The sequence below is a fragment of the Macaca nemestrina genome, chromosome 6 (genome assembly GCF_043159975.1).
Source record: "Macaca nemestrina isolate mMacNem1 chromosome 6, mMacNem.hap1, whole genome shotgun sequence".
Lineage (NCBI taxonomy): Eukaryota > Metazoa > Chordata > Mammalia > Primates > Cercopithecidae > Macaca > Macaca nemestrina.
The window spans coordinates 23,235,287-23,252,482 of NC_092130.1; the positions used below are offsets into that span (position 1 = coordinate 23,235,287).

General features: G+C 42.4%; 1 protein-coding gene across 1 annotated transcript; it reads left to right on the plus strand.

Annotated features, from left to right (window-relative positions):
• The first annotated feature begins 11,741 nt into the window (after nucleotides 1-11,741).
• Nucleotides 11,742-16,210, plus strand: LOC105482376 (mediator complex subunit 7). Its single transcript, XM_011742426.2, has 2 exons — nucleotides 11,742-11,845; nucleotides 15,208-16,210. Exon 2 carries the CDS (start codon nucleotides 15,225-15,227, stop codon nucleotides 15,921-15,923), a length of 699 nt encoding a protein of 232 aa, XP_011740728.1. The 5' UTR covers nucleotides 11,742-11,845; nucleotides 15,208-15,224; the 3' UTR covers nucleotides 15,924-16,210.
• Nucleotides 16,211-17,196: the final 986 nt, after the last annotated feature.

A 17,196-nucleotide genomic window follows, 5' to 3' on the forward strand; every position in this document is an offset into this window, starting at 1 on the left:
ACAAGAGGATGAGAAGACAAGCTACAGGCTACAAGAAAATATTTACAGAAGACGTATCTGATAAAGGTCTGTTGTCCAAAATATACAAAGAGCTCTTAAAACTCAATAATAAGAAAATGAACAACATGACTAATAAATCAGCAAAAGATTTCAACAGACACCTGACCAAAGAAGATATACAGAAGGCAGATAAGCATGTGAAAAGATGTTCAAAATCATATGCCATTAACAAATTACAACAACAATGAAGTGTCTCTGTACCGCTGTCTTCAAGTGATTCTCCTGCCTCAACCTCCCTAAGTGCTGGGATTACAGGCATGAGCCACCATGCCCAGCACAATGAGATGTCATGCATAACTATTAGAACCACTAACACCCAAAACACCACCACCAACAAAAGTTGTTGAGGAGGTAGAACAACAGGAACTCACGTTCATTGCTAATGAAAGTGCAAAATGGTACAGCCATGTTGGAAGACATTTTGGTAGTGTCTTACAAAACCAAACAGACTCTTACCGTATGATCCAACAATCAGGCTCCTGGGTATTTACATGAATGAGTCGAAAACTCCCATCCAAACAAAAAGTTACACATTGTTTATAGCAGTTGTGTTCATAATTGTCAAAACTTGGAATCAACCAAGTCCTTCAGTAGGTGAATAGATAACCTGTGGTACATCCCAACAATGAAATAGTATTAAGTAATGAAAGGAAATTAGCTATAAATCCACAAAAATAAAGAAAGGAGACATTAAATGTATATTACCAAGTAAAAGAAGCCAGTCAGAAAAGGCTACATATTGTATGATTCTGGATAAAATAGGCAAAATTATGGGGACAATAAAAAGTCAGCTGGACGTGTGGCTCACTTCCACCTGTAATATCAGCACTTTGGGAGGTCAAGGCAGAAGGATCTTTTGAGCCCAGGAGTTTGAGACCACCCTGGGCAACATGGTGAGACTTCATCTCTTAAAAAAAAAAAAAACAAAAGTCACACGTGGTGGTACCTGCATGCATGCTGTGGTCCCAGCTACTCAGGAAGCTGAGGTGGGAGGATCATCTGAGCCTGGGATGTTGGGGCTGCAGTGAGGCATGATTACACCACTGCACTTCAGCCTGGGTGACATAGTGAGACTGTGTCTCAAAAAATAATAATAAATATTTTAAAGTTACCCACGAATGACGGTGCACACCTATAGTCTCAGCTACCCAGGAGAAGGAGGTGGGAGAATGCTTGAGCCCAGGAGTTTGAGGCTGCAGAGAACTACAATTGTGTCAATGCCTGGGCAACAGAGTGAGATTATGAATCTAAAACATGAGATAAAACAAAACAAACAAAAAACTCCCAAACGAACGAACAAACAAAAGATAATGATATCCAGGGGTTTGATGAGAGGGAGGACATTCCAGAGCACAGGCGATTTTTATGGCAGTGAAACTATTGTCTATGGTACCATAATGGTGAATATATGTCATTATGTGTTGTCGAACCCATAGTGTACAACACCAAGAGTGAAGCCCAGTGTGAACTATGGACTTTAGGTACTAACGATGTGTCATTGTTGGCTCATCAAAATCAAATGCACCACTCTGGTGCAGGATGTCGATGATGGTGGAGGCTGTGAGTGTGTGGGGGGAGCGGGTATATGGGAACTCTTTGTACTTTCCACTCAGCTTTGCTGTTAACCTAACACTGCTCTAAAAAATAGTCTGTTTAAAAAGTAAAGTAGACTAGTTGGCTGGGCACGGTGGCTCATGCCTGTAATCCCAGCACTTTGGGAGGCTGAGGTGGGCAGATACCTTGAGTCCAGGAGTTCAAGACCAGCCTGGGCAACATGATAAAACCCCGTCTCTATTAAAAGTATGTTCTCATTGGCCGGGCACGGTGGCTCATGCATGTATTCCCAGTACTTTGGGAGGCTGAGGTGGGAGGATCACGTGAGGTCAGGAGTTCGAGACCAGCCTGGCCAACATGGTGAAATCCCATGTTGATACTAAAAATACAAAAACTAGCTGGGTGTGGTAGTGGGCACCTGTAATCCCAGCTACTTGGGAGGCTGAGGCAGGAGAATTGCTTGAATCCAGGAGCCAAGATCGCGCCATTGCTCTCCAGCCTGGGTGATAGAGTGAGACTCCATTTAAAAAAAAAAAAAAGTTTTTAATTATAGAAAAAGGGAAAACGGTAGACTGGTTATGGAATTACAGGGCATCTTTTTAATCCCTTGGAAGAAAAGTTTTACTCCCTCATTAGACATGACTCTTCAAATGCGCTTTGAAATCTGTGAGATTGCTTTCTCTAATTTGCATACAATCAACAATAAATACATAGGGAGGTAATAACAGTACTAATCAATACCAAATCTCAAAGAAATTTGGAGATTATATGATTCAGTATTTGTCAAACTTTTGCACATATTGATCTTTTAAAAAAATATAAAATCATAAATGGAACTTAGTAAACAAAAGAGACAAAGGTGAGGGCCCCCTGTCTGAAAGTAGGGGTAGAGTGGGCAGCCTGAAGCCCCACCAGCTTGGCTCCCCTTTGCCTCAGGGGACACCTGGAATGCATTTCCGTGACTTGGAGGCCACTGGTTTGACCTGAGGTTCTCACTTTACTGAGAAAAATGTGTCTTGCTTAAGGTTACCCATCTGATTGGTTGAAATCAGGTCTATGGAATCTCAGGTCAGACTCTTTTCCATTCTGCTTTACCCTGATTGATTTGGGGGCATTCTCAGGCTAACAAATGTTGGAAGACAAACTGGGACTCAGGTATCAGAGGTGGTGGAAGATAATAAAGAGACAAAGGAAAGGAGACTAGAAGGAAGATAGTCAAATTCTGTGCAATACACAGACTGGAGTCTGAATGGGGTAAAGAAACCCACAGGGGTCAGAATTCATAAAATCTGTCTCTGTCGGAAGCCCAAGTTCTAAGAGAAGTTCATCTTGGACCTGAAGCAGGGTAGACTCAAGTGGATAAAGACTTTCCCAGATAACTGCAGGGAAGCAGCACCTGGACTTGCCATGTGTTGGGCCACTGTGTCTGCAGCACCTAGGACAGTAGCTGGCATGTAGTAAGTGAGTAACAAATATTGGGTGAATGCCAGCCTGGGCAACGTGGCAAAACCCTGTCTCTACAAGAAATACCCAAATTAGTTGGGCGTGTTGGCACATGCCAGTAGTCACAGCTACTCTGGAGGCTGAAGTGGGAGAATCACTTGAGCCTGGGAAGCAGAGGTTGCAGTGAGCCGAGATCCTGCCACTGCACTCCAGCCTGGGCGATAAAGTGAGACGCTGTCTCAAAATATTTATTTCCTAATACATACATCCATTCACCAAAGATATATATTAAAATACATAATATATAAAACATATAACACATAATACATAATTTGTATTATATACTATATATAATTTTTATTATATATTACATATAACATATATTATATATGATATATATTGAATTTTTGTGATGTATGTTTTAATATATATTATAAATCTATATTAATATATATGATATATAATATATACATTGGGGTGAATAAATGCCTCATTAAACTTTAAAATTCTGTCTATGAGGACACTACTACCCATACCCTTGGGAAAATAATTCTGGCCTTTTACAGTTGCATGAAAAACCTCTCTTCTTTAAATGGTTGTGTGTGAACTACTAATCCTGTCTTTGTTTAAAATTGTAATATTTTGGCTGGGCGTGGTGGCTCATGCCTGTAATCCCAGCACTTTGGGAGGCTGAGGCAGGTGGATCACCTGAGGTTGGCAGTTCCGGACCAGCCTGACCAACATGGAGAAACCCTGTCTCTACTAAAAATACAAAATTAGTCGAGCATAGTGGTGCATGCCTGGAATCCCAGCTACTCAAGAGGCTAAAGCAGGAGAATCGCTTGAACCCAGGAGGTGGACGTTGCGAGAGCCAAAAACAAATTGTAATATTTTGTAGATCATGAGTTTTTCCCTTAATTTTTTTATTTAAAATATTCTGTAGGCCGGGCGCGGTGGCTCAAGCCTGTAATCCCAGCACTTTGGGAGGCCGAGGCGAGCGGATCACGAGGTCAGGAGATCGAGACCATCCTGGCGAACACGGTGAAACCCTGTCTCTACTAAAAAATACAAAAAACTAGCCAGGCGAGGTGGCGGGCGCCTGTAGTCCCAGCTACTCGCGAGGCTGAGACAGGAGAATGGCGTGCACTCGGGTGGCGGAGCTTGCAGTGAACTGAGATCCGGCCACTGCACTCCAGCCTGGGCGACAGAGCGAGACTCCGTCTCAAAACAAACAAACAAACAAAAAAGCAAACAAACAAACAAATACATATATATATATATATATATTCTGTTAAGATATTACTTATCTTGTTTTTTGTTTTTTTTTTTGAGACGGAGTTTTGCTCCTGTTGCCCAGGCTGGAGTGCAATGGTGCGATCTCAGCTCACCGCAACCTCGGCCTCCCAGGTTCAAGCAATTCTCCTGCGTGAGCCTCCCAAAGTGCTGGGATTACAGGTATAAGCCACTGCGCCCAGCCAATATTATTTATCTTGATTACTGAGTTTGCTCCTCCTTAATTTTGTACATGAGGCATGTTCCTTTCACACCTCCACCTAGTCTTGATCCTGATGTGAAGCTACACTGAAAGCAGGTAGCTCACATTTATACACACACCATTAAGGAGAATTTTTTTCTTCTTTCTTTTGCTTTTGCTCAAATCTGTCTTCGAACAAAAATATATTCAACATTGGCCATGTGTGAGGTAATTCCAGGGATTGTTAAGGGGATGCCCAGATAAGTCAGGAACTTAGCTACAGTCATAGAAATAATACATGAGAATAATTACAACTTCAGCTAGAGGAGTGCTGTAAGAAGTAAAGGAAAGAGGCTTTGAGTGGGTGAGAGGTAACTTTTATTTGGGTGAACTTAGAGAAACCTTTTGGAGAGGACCACCTTTGAGATGGATCTTAAAGAGGGAACTTAAATGGATTGGATGCAGCCCAGATCCTTTAGGGAGTGTATAGAAAATCAATCAATCAATGAATCAATAAAATGGGTATTTTTTGTTGTTGTTGAGACTGAGCCTTGCTCTGTTGCCCAGGCTGGAGTGCAATGGTGCAATCTCAGCTCACTGCAACTTCCGCCTCCTGGGTTCCAGTGATTCTCCTGCCTCAGGCTCCCGAGTAGCTGGGATTACAGGCTCACATAATCACGCCTGGCTAATTTTTGCATTTTTAGTAGAGACAGGGCTTCCCCATGTTGGCCAGGCTGATCTCGAACTTCTGACCTTAGGTGATCCACTTGCCTCAGCCTCCCAAACTGCTGGGATTACAAGTGTGAGCCACCACGCCCGGCCGTAATGGGTATATTTTGTGATAATTTAAAGAACAGGTATGATGATGGCATGGCTATTTTTTTTCCTCTGGTGAAATTCCACATAATGTAATTGTAGATTTTAACAGTGACAGCTACAACAAATAATTCAAAACGGCTTACCTGCCTTTTTGTAGGATTACAAATTCATTTTAGGTTCTTCAACCTGCAAGTGATAACTGACAATGTCTCTCAGTAGGACCCAATATGTGGGACACAAATCTTTCTCACAAGAAGTTGAAGCTGGGGATTATTTCCAAATGCCAGGGTTGCTGCTTCCCCCTGCTGGTAAGAAAAAATGTTGTAGGCAAAGCAAACCGCAAGCGCTCTCCCCACCCGTGTGTGCTGCACACAGATCTGGATTGTTGACACTGTTAGTGATAAGGTCATTGGCACCCATGAAGTAACAACAACAACAAAATAGTGATTAGGAATTGAAACTATACTGCAGGCTGCAGAAAAAAAAAAAAAATTAGCAATGTCTCTCATCCAAAGTGCATCATTAAGGCCGGGGATGGTGGCTCATGCCTGTAATCCCAGCACTTTGGGAGGCCAAGGTGGATGGATCACCTGAAGTGAGGAGTTCGAGACCAGCCTGCACAACATGGTGAAACCCCATTTCTACAAAAGTAAAAAAATTAGCTGGACGTGGTGGCGTGCATCTATAGTCCCAGCTACTCGGGAGGCTGAGGCAGGAGAATCACTTGAACCTGAGAGGCAGAGGCTGCAGTGAGCAGAGATCACACCACTGCACAGCAGCCTGGGTGACAGAGTAAGAGTCTGTCTTAAAAAAAAAAAATGCATCGTCATAATCGTATACAGTATATGAGCTTATAAAAATCAGGAAGAAAGAAGCACGGAGTGGAGATGAAATTTTTATTTTCTTTTTTCCTTTCCTTTCCTTTTTTTTTTTTTGAGACGGAGTTTCACTCTTGTTGCCCAGGCTGGAGTGCAATTGTGCGATCTTGGCTCACTGCAAACTTTGCCTCCTGGGTTCAAGTGATTCTCCTGCCTCAGCCTCCTGAGTAGCTGGGATTACAGGTGTGTGCCACCATGCCTGGCTAATTTTGTATTTTTAGTAGAGATGGGGTTTCTCCATGTTGATCAGGCTGGTCTCAAACTCCTGACCTCAGGTGATCTGCCTACCTCGGCCTCCCAAAAGTGTTGGGATTACAGGCGTGAGCCACCGTGCCCAGCCTTTTTTTTTTTTTTTTTTTTTTGGCAGAGTTTCACTCCGTTGCTTAGGTTGGAGTAGAGTGGCACTATCACGGCTCAAGCAATCCTCCCACATCAGCCTTCCAAGTAACTAGGACCCGAGGTGCCTTTTTTTTACTTGCTGTGTTCCAATTATTCTGCCTGGGCTGATCAGCAAGCCAAAGATACAATGTAACTGACTAACAGATGCTCAGAGATTATTATCTATAAACCTGTCTACCAATGACAGAGGTAGTAAGGCTAACAAAATTAACAAGTTGCTGTAACAATTGGACTTCCATAAGCATAAATAAAAAAATAAAAGGAATTTTGACCCTTACCGGGCATCAAATACAAAAATTAACCCCCAAAGGATCATGGACCTAAATGTAAAACTTAAAATTAGAAAACTTGTAGAAGAAAACAGAGGAAAAATCTTTGTGACTTTGACTTAGGCAAAGATTCTTGGAAAGGACACAAAAAGTATGAACCATGAAAGAAAATAATTGATAAACTGGTCATCATCAAAAAGAAAAAACTCTGCTTGCTGAAAGACACTTAAAAAATGAAATGATTAACCACAGACTAGGAGAAAATATTTGTAAAAGACGTATCTGATCAAGGACTTATACCTTGTGTGTATTTGTGTGTGTGTGCCCTTGCAATTCAATAGTAAGAAAACATGCCAATTTAAAAATTGGGCAAAAATTTTGAACAGACAGTTCACCAAAGAAAAGATATATATGGCCAGTAAACACAAGAAAGATATCTAATACGAAGGAAATGCAAATTAAAATCATTATACAGATATTAGAATAGCAAAAAGTAAAAAATAAAAGGATAATACCAAGTGCAGATTGAGGGCAACTATACCTCCTGCAGATTGCTGAGAGATGAAAAATAAGCAGCCTCTTTAGAAAACTGCTTGGCAGTTTCTCATGTAGTTAAATATATAATTATTATAAGGTCCAGCAATTGTATCACTATGTTGTTAGCCAAAAGAAATGAAAACATATGTCCATACAATTGACTTGCATGGGAACGTTTATAGTAGTTTTGCTAATAATCACTTCAAACTGAAATAACCCAAATGTCTATTAACCAGTGAAGGGATACATGAATTACAGCACATTCATACAATGGAATATTCCTTATCTGTAAAAACGAACAAAGTATTATACATTGAACAACATTGATGGACTTCAAAAGTATTATGCTGGGTGAAAGGAACCAGATACCAAAGACTGCATACTTTCGGCCGGGCGCGGTGGCTCACGCCTGTAATCCCAGCACTTTGGGAGGCCGAGGCGGACAGATCACGAGGTCAGGAGATCGAGACCATCCTGGCTAACACGGTGAAACCCCGTCTCTACTAAAAAAATGCAAAAAAAAAATTAGCCGGGCGAGGCGGCGGGCGCCTGTAGTCCCAGCTACTCGGGAGGCTGAGGCAGGAGAATGGCGTGAACCCGGGAGGTGGAGCTTGCAGTGAGCCGAGATCGCGCCATTGCACTCCAGCCTGGGCGAGTAAGCGAGACTCTGTCTCAAAAAAAAAAAAAAAAAAAGACTGCATACTTTCTAATTTCATTTATATGACATTCAGGAAAAGGTGAAACTATATGAACAGAAATCAGATCAGTGGTTACTAGAGGATGGGGATAAAGGGAAGGAATCGAATAAAAAAAACATTGTTTGGGGTGATGAAATAGTCTACATCTTAATCCGGGCGGTAGTGGTTTTATGTCAGTGTGTATTTATCAAAACTCACATAACTATTCACCTAGAGTTAATTTTATTCTATGTGAAGTATCCCTCAATAAACCTAAATTTTAACAAATCAATAGGGTGGAAACTAAAAATTGCTGCTTGCCATTTAGGTTCAAATGATAGCGATGTTTTCTATAATGTGCCAAGATCCTAAGGGAGGCAAGAAGTCAGTTACCGTGCGTCTTTGCCCATTTCTACCCTTTCATCTCCCCGACTCTTTCTTTGCTCACTAGTTACGGAGCACACAGGCTCCCTTCCTGTCTCTAATTCAGAAAGATCATGGCAGCCCCACGCTCTTTGCATTTGCTGTCTTCCAGATCTCTGCACAATTCACTCCTTGATATCTTGTTTCCAGAGTTAACCTTCTGTGAGAGGCTACCCTGACCACCCTCTGTAAAGCAGCTATCCCCCAACCCACGTCACTATCACATTAATCTGTATTATACTTTCCCCCATAGCCCTTGTCACTATTCGAAGTTTTTACTTGTTTGTATACTCCTTGTCTGTGTCTCTCTAGAACACCTTCTAGAGAGAACACCTTTTTCTTGTCTTTTTTTTTTTTTTTTTTTTTGAGACAGAGTCTCGCTCTGTCACCCAGGCTGGAGTGCAGTGGCGCGATCTCAGTTCACTGCAAGCTCCGCCTCCCGGGTTCACGCCATTCTCCTGCTTCAGCCTCCCGAGTAGCTGGAACTACAGGCGCCCGTCACCACGCGCGGCTAATTTTTTTGTATTTTTAGTAGAGACAGGGTTTCACCGTATTAGCCAGGATGGTCTCGATCTTCTGATCTCGTGATCCGCCCGCCTCGGCCTCCCAAAGTGCTGGGATTACAGGCGTGAGCCACTGAATCCGGCCGTGAGAACACCTTTTTCAAAGGCCCCACTGGCTTTTGTCTGTCTTTTTAGACTTCCAGACCAGTGCCGGCACAACAGATACACAATACATATTTATTCAATGAGCATATTCCTTGTTAAGCTGCAGTAGGCATCTTTAAGGAATAAGCTTTCCATCGAGATTCTGCAAATATAGTCACATAATTAAATGTGTAACACACATCATATTGTCACTAGCCCTTCTCATGATATGCACTTCATATCCATTATTCATTTGAAGTTTATTGGAAAGAACACTAGATTGATAGTCAAGAGTCCAAGATTCTAGCCTTCATTCTGCTACTGTCAAGACACTGCACCTTTGGGCCCAGTAATTCTATTTCTAGAAATTTATTCTGAAGAACAAAATTGGACACATGCACAAACATATATGCACTGGGATGCTCCTCATCCTGTGTAGTTATACTGGCTAAAATTGGGAGAAACGTAATTTAACACAATGAGGCTTTGGCTAAAGAGACTGTGGTATAACCACCAAAGCCACACTATGAATTTATTTGAAAGTGATGATTGTATTCATTTCGTTCCTTATTCAATAAACGCTCATTGAGTATTTGCCAATTTCAGCCACTCTTGTATGTAAGTTCAAACACAACAGCAGTAAATGAAACAAAGGTCCCATGCTCATAAACCTGATATTTCTGATGGATAAGAAAGGCAATAAAATACATAAATACACTATATAAGATGATTTCAGATGATGAGAGGTTCTATGAAAAAAAGATAATACATAGAAAGGGTTTCAGGGGCATTTCCCAACAGAAAGATTGGGGATGCGCTATTTTGTATAGAGTAGTGTAACCCCAGAAGAACTCTTTGAGGTCACATTTGACCAGAAACCTGAATGAAATGAGGAAATGAAGCCGGGTGCGGTGTCTCACATCTATAATCCCAGCACTTTGGGAGGCCGAGGCGGGCGGATCACCAGGTCAGGAGATTGAGACCATCCTGGCTAACACGGTGTAACCCCATCTGTACTAAAAATACAAAAAAAAAAAAAAAAAAAAAAGGGAGAGAAATAAGGAAATGAGACGTGTGAATATCTATTCCAGGCAAAGGCATCTGCCCCCAAGACCGGGATGTACTTGGCAATTTTGTAGGGCCTATTATATAGGCCGGGGGAGGATGTCAGATTTTATTCTAAAAATAGTAGAAAGATTTTGAATAGAAGAGCGTTAAGATTGGTTTTATATTTTAAGAAGGTGTGGTAAATAGACTAAGGCAGGACAAAAATCAAAGAAATCCAGATGAGAGATAATGGCAGCATGGCATAGGACCATACCAGTGGGGACGGTGGTCAGTCATATTTGGAACTTTATTTACTTATTTTTAAATAGAGCTAATGCAAAAGGCTGGTATGGTAGTTTCAGTGGGGTATGGGAGAAAGGAGAAAAAGGTGATTCCTTAGATTGAACATTTGCAATTGAGTAAAGTGCAACGGGGTAAAGATGTCTGTCACCACTGGATATGAGGGTCTGAAGTGCAGAGGAAACGGTGTTCCAGGGCCTGCATGTATCTGGGTGATATCTGACTGAGAAGTGGTTGGAGAACTGAGTTCTGGGGCAATCCAAATAATCAAATGTGCCAAATGCTGCTGACAGAGGGAGTAAAACGAGGACTGGGAACAAGCATTGGAAGTCACGGGTGCAGGACATATTGGGGTCAGCAGTGAGGATGAATTTCTTCAGGAAATAAATTTATATGTGCGGGGGAATTAAAATGGGGGAGGCCGGGCTACGTGGTTCACGCCCGTAATTCCAGCACTTTGGGTGGCCAAGGCGGGCGGATCACTGTAGGTCAGGAGCTCGAGACCAGCCTCACCAACATGGTGAAACCCTGTCTCTACTAAAAATACAAAAAAAGGAAAAAAAAAAAATTAGCCGGGTGTGGTGGCACATGCCTGTAATCCCAGCTACTTGGGAGGCTGAGGCACGCGAATCGCTTGAACCCCGGAGACAGAGGTTGCAGCGAGCCGAAATCGCGCCACTGCACTCCAGCCTGGGCGAAAGACACTCCGTCTCAAAGAAAAAAAAAAATAAATAAAACAAAATAAACCAACAAAAAACCCTGCATATCTATATTTTCGAATTTTTATGTAAGATGTCTTCATTGTATGGGTTAAATTAAAAAAGAAAAGACAAAAGGAATGGAACTACCAGCTGCGACTGTCAGCAGAAGAGTTGTAATGCGGGCAGCGGGTGGAACACACGAACAACCTTTGCTAGGTTTTCTTTGGGAGGTTATTTTCGCGTCATAAATGTCTAAATTCATGGAAGTCTTACAAGAGCATGTTACATATTAAAATATAAGATTTTTTCTAGTCAATAAGGGGTCTATAAAAAATAAAGCAATAAGATGTCTTGTTTAATTTTATGCCTTAAAGAAACGAAGAAACAACCCTCACTTACTACTTTTAAAAGTCAGTAAAAGGGGTGGCGATGGCAGGAGTCGAATATACGCAGGCGCAATAGCGAGCGATCGGTCTGAGGCGGAGCTAGAATCTCGTTAAAGGACAGCTCCTACAGCCAATCAAAGACAGAGTCGGTGGCTTCTTCCAGGAGGAGACCGGAAATTGGTTTCGGCTGCAGAGGGGGAAGGCGGCTACCAGTGTAAAGCCAGAGTTGAGGTGAGTGGGCGGCAACGGCTTGGGGCCCCCGCGTGTGTGCGTTTTTTTCTTCCGGACCCCGCGGTTTCCTCTGTGCTGGGCTGGGAACTGGGGAGGCATGGAGGAGTTCGGCCTCCGAAGACGCTCTCTCGTCTTTCTGTCCCGAGTCTCTCCGAGAGCGTGGCCTCCCCGCCGCTCGTGGAGGTCTCGGGATGGACAGCCTGGAGGAGGGGGCTCTTAGCGCTGCAGTCCCAGGGCTTCCTCCGTGTGGGGACGCCGAGCCGGAGTGGAGGTTGAGAGACGTGGTGTCTAGTCCCCTCGCCGCTGTTTTTCTAGGCTGTGTGGCCTTGGGCGAGTTATTTGCCCTTTCTGGCCCTTTGTAACATGAGAGTAGCCCTCCCTGCCCTTCCTTCTTCTGGGAGCAGTTGTGAAACAGCTGAGATACGGGGGCAGGCGAGGGCAGTAGATCCCAACCAAGCCTAATCGTCAGGTCCATCTGGAGAGGTTTTTAAAGCGACATACCAGGGCCCATTCACAGTGGACAGAATGAATCAAATCTCTGGGGCTGGGACCCTGGAATATCTGTCGTCTTCTGGTGAGGCGCCTTCTCCCCCAGAACAAACACTAGATGTTGGATCTTGAGTCTAAGAACCAGTTATGATGCTTGGCTCTGGTTTTATTAAAATAAGACTTCCATCGCCTTTGAAAAGTTCCATCTAGAGAGACAGTAGAGAAAAATATAATTTTTGTAATATGCAAGTTCTAATTGTACAATTAGATGCTTCACGGCTTAGAGATATAAGAGAGCTTGCCCTTTGGAGCTAAAGGGACCTGGGATAAGAATTCCTGTTGTACCATTTATTAACTTTTTGATCTGGGGCAACACTTCCCCTCATTGAGACTTGGGATCTTCACCTCTAAAATGAAATTGATAATAGAACTTAATTCATGGGACCCTGTGGTGGTTCACGCCTATAATCCCAGCACTTTGGGAGGCCGAGGTGGGCGGATCACTTGAGGTCGGGAGTTCCAGACCAGCCTGGCCAACATGGTGAAAACCTGTCTTTACCGAGAAATAAAAAATTAGCTGGGCGTGGTGGCACACACTTGTAGTCCCTAGCTACTCAGGAGGGTCATGCAGGTGAATCCCTTGAACCCGGGAGGCAGAGGTTGCGGTGAGCCCTGATCATACCACTGCCCTCCAGCGTGGGAGACAGATTGAGACCTTGTCTCAAAAAACAAAACAAACAACCTTAATTCATAGAATTGTTATGAAGATTATGTTAGAGAGGCCATAAAACAACAGTATCTGTCACGTAGTTGCCTTAGGAAAATGACAACCTAAGTACAGGAATGCACATCGTGTAGGAAAGTACAGAGCAGCACTCGTCACCTAAAAAGGTTTGAGTGGAATGAAACGTAAGGTGTCAAAAATTGTGTTTTGAAGTACCAGATCAATGTTAATTCCTTGATTTTGGTAATTGTGCTGTGGGTAGAAGAAAACATTCTTGTCCTGGGAAAACACATTGAAGTATTCAGGGGTGAAGGAATGAGAAACCAATAAAGCAAATGAAGGAAAATGTTAACATTTGGAGAATCTGAGTGAAGAATATGAAGTGTTCTTTGTATATGCATGCACTTTTTCTGTAATCTGAATTTATGTTATAAGTTTTAAAATGTTGGCTGGGAGTGGTGGCTCACACCTGTAGTCCCAGCACTTTGGGAGGCCAAGGCAGGAGGATTGCTTGACCTCAGGAGTTCAAAACCACCCGGAGTAACATGGCAAAACTCTGTCTCTACAAAATATACAAAAATTAGCTGGGCGTGGTGACATTTGCCTCGTACTCCCAGCTGCTTGGGAGGTTGAGGTGGGAGGATGGCTTGAGCCTGGGAGGTCGAGGCTGCATCATCCTATGCACTACTGTGGCATGGTGGAAACTCAGGGCTGCACCACGCCTGCCCTTAGTACCTCACGAATTCTAAGTATAATATTGCTTCTAATAGAATACTTGCCCCACCTGATGTTAGAGGGTGTTATATCTTGAAACTTTGATAATACCAGTGTAAAGGAGCACTTCAGAATCTTCTCATTGGATGGTATATCTAGGCTTAAGGTAGAGTAAGTAGAGGTTATTATGGCCATAGAAGATACTGGGTTTGAACCTGGGGTTTGAAATTTCTGTTATAGTTGTAGGGAAGTTAATGTGTCCATACAGGCCGGGCGCGGTGGCTCACACCTGTAATCCCAGCACTTTGGGAGGCCAGGGTGGGCGGATCACCTGAGGTGGGGAATTAAGAGACCAACTTGGCCAACATGGCGAAATCCTGTCTCTACTAAAAATACAAAAATTAGCCGGGCATGGTGGTGTGCGCCTGTAATCCCAGCTACTTGGGAGGCTGAGGCAGGAGAATTGCTTGAGCCCAGGAGGCGGAGGTTGCAGTGAGCTGAGATCGCACCACTGCACTCCAGCCTGGGCATCAGAGCAAGACTCCGTCTCAAAAAAAAAAAAAAAAAAAGTTAATGTGTCCATATAAAATTGCATAGTTTACTGTGACAAAAAGGATATGGAACTGAATCATTTCATTCAGGAACTTTGGATAATACCATGTGTTTAGGATTTAGCAGTGTTAATTTTGTCAGTGTTTATGAGAGATACAAGTAAGTGTTTGCTATTGGAAATCAATCTGTAACATAAAGCAAAAGTGATTGTGATATGAGATTGGGAGACAACATGTGTAGTTTGGTTATGGAGGAGTAGAGAAATGGGGGCATAAATGGTGAAGGGTGTGGAATCCAGAAGATTTTCTTGTTTTTTTTTTGAGACAGATTTTCGCTCTGTCGCCCAGGCTGGAGTGCAGTGGTACAGTCTCGGCTCACTGCAAGCTCCGCCTCCTGGGTTCACACCATTCTCCTGTCTCAGCCTCCTGAGTAACTGGGACTACAGGCACCCGCCACCATGCCCGGCTAATTTTTTTTGTCTTTTAGTAGAGACGGAGTTTCACCCTGTTAGCTAGGATGGTCTCGATCTCCTGACCTTGTGATCCACCTGCCTCGGCCTCCCAAAGTGCTGGGATTACAGGTGTGAGCCATCGCACCCGGTGGAAGATTTTCTTTAGAGATCAGAAGATGCTACAGATTTTTTCATGCTGATGAAATTATTAGGGAGAGAATGGAAAATATGTGAATGGTTGAGAATATAATGCCTACTTAGAAAATATGGCAAACTTTACCTATCATAAATGTTAGTTTTAGAAACCAAGGAGATCATCTTGTCTTGGACCCCAAACTACTGGAAGAAAAGGAAGAAAATATTCTGTCTGTAGTTATGAAATGTAACAGGTTTGTTTTGTGGCTCTAATAAATCTTTGGTCTGTGTCCATAGGTTCTTGATAGTCCACAATGGGTGAACCACAGCAAGTAAGTGCACTTCCACCACCTCCAATGCAATATATCAAGGAATATACAGATGAAAATATTCAAGAAGGCTTAGCTCCCAAGCCTCCCCCTCCAATAAAAGATAGTTACATGATGTTTGGCAATCAGTTCCAATGCGATGATCTTATCATCCGCCCTTTGGAAAGTCAGGGCATCGAACGGCTTCATCCTATGCAGTTTGATCACAAAAAAGAACTGAGAAAACTTAATATGTCTATCCTTATTAATTTCTTGGACCTTTTAGATATTTTAATAAGGAGCCCTGGGAGTATAAAACGAGAAGAGAAACTAGAAGATCTTAAGCTGCTTTTTGTACACGTGCATCATCTTATAAATGAATACCGACCCCACCAAGCAAGAGAGACCTTGAGAGTCATGATGGAGGTCCAGAAACGTCAACGGCTTGAAACAGCTGAGAGGTTTCAAAAGCACCTAGAACGAGTAATTGAAATGATTCAGAATTGCTTGGCTTCTTTGCCTGATGATTTGCCTCATTCAGAAGCAGGAATGAGAGTAAAAACTGAACCAATGGATGCTGATGATAGCAACAATTGTACTGGACAGAATGAACAAAGAGAAAATTCAGGTCATAGGAGAGATCAGATTATAGAGAAAGATGCTGCCTTGTGTGTCCTAATTGATGAAATGAATGAAAGACCATGAAAGATGTTTATGTTTCTTTTTTCCTTTTGATAAATAGCCTCATATATTAGTTTATTTTCTTTTGGACAGTCTTAAGAGAGGTTTCACTAAAAATGTAAACAGCTTTAATCTTGACTCCAACTTTTTCAATTATGAGATGTCATAGGCAGTAATTTCACTGTATAACAAGCATAGACATGAGTACCCCTGCACTAAGAATAATCACTTTAAAAAGCAAAGTGTTCACCGCTGTTGTATGGGACATTCCTATGTTTTGGAGTTGCAGTAAAACTTTGATGATAACCTCAGTAATAGCAAAAGTTTTCGTCTTTGAAAAGGGGATTTATCATTTGCTTTAAGAATGATAGAGGAATAATGGATATCAATCTATAAATGTAAAACTATGATATCTTTAAACTTATTCCATTAAAAATTTTGCTTAAGCTGCAAAAGGTAGTATAACATGTTAATAGAGAGGAGCCCAGAAGAATTATGAAACAGAAACTTTATTTTTTCCTCATGACTGCTCCTGTAAACCCACTATCTCAGTCTTTTCTCCCTATCCTGAATGGACTCTTGCAGGCAAGTCCCATGAATTGTTTTTTTCTCCAGTCACTCAGGTAATAAGTCCTTTGGCCATTTTAAGTTACAGACATTAATTTTAGTAATTAAGATGTCTATGTCATTAGCTACACATTTTCTTTAAAGCTAAGCCCAGACTTGCTTAAGTCCACAATGGGAAAGGGGTTTGACGGCAGAGACTGCTAGGTGTCTACCAGAGAGTCTTGTTCTTTGAAGATACGTTGCCAAGATGTGGCAACCCAACCAGGGACATTTCCGTACTGCCAGCATCTCTGTGAGAACATATGATTAAGTTCTAGGCAGTGAAATGTGGGCATAGGAATCCAGGCTTGCCCCATAAACATTTCTTGCATGATCCTCCATTCTTTTCTCCCAACTGCTGGTTGCATGGTCATATCCAGGATAAGTTTGGAAGCCACCGAAGATGGCAAAGATTGTCAGTCTGGGTCTTTGAATGACTGTGAGGACTAAGTCTTCTTTTCATTAACTCCACTCTGCCCCTCACTAATTGGACTTTATGTGAGCACTTTCTTCTCCCCACTGTCCATCACCTCTTCCACCAAGGTGTTAGTAGAGAGTTGACTTTGTTTCTGAGGATCTTTGCCTGCCATTTTCTTAATGTAGGCCAGTGGTTCTTAAAGTGTGTGGTCCTGGACCAGCAGCATTGGTACCATTTGGGGACTCACTAGAAATAAAAGTTTTAGTATAATCC

Excerpts from the sequence above, each read along its gene's own strand:
- LOC105482376 (XM_011742426.2), top strand. The coding sequence starts at position 15,225 with ATGGGTGAACCACAGCAAGTAAGTGCACTTCCACCACCTCCAATGCAA.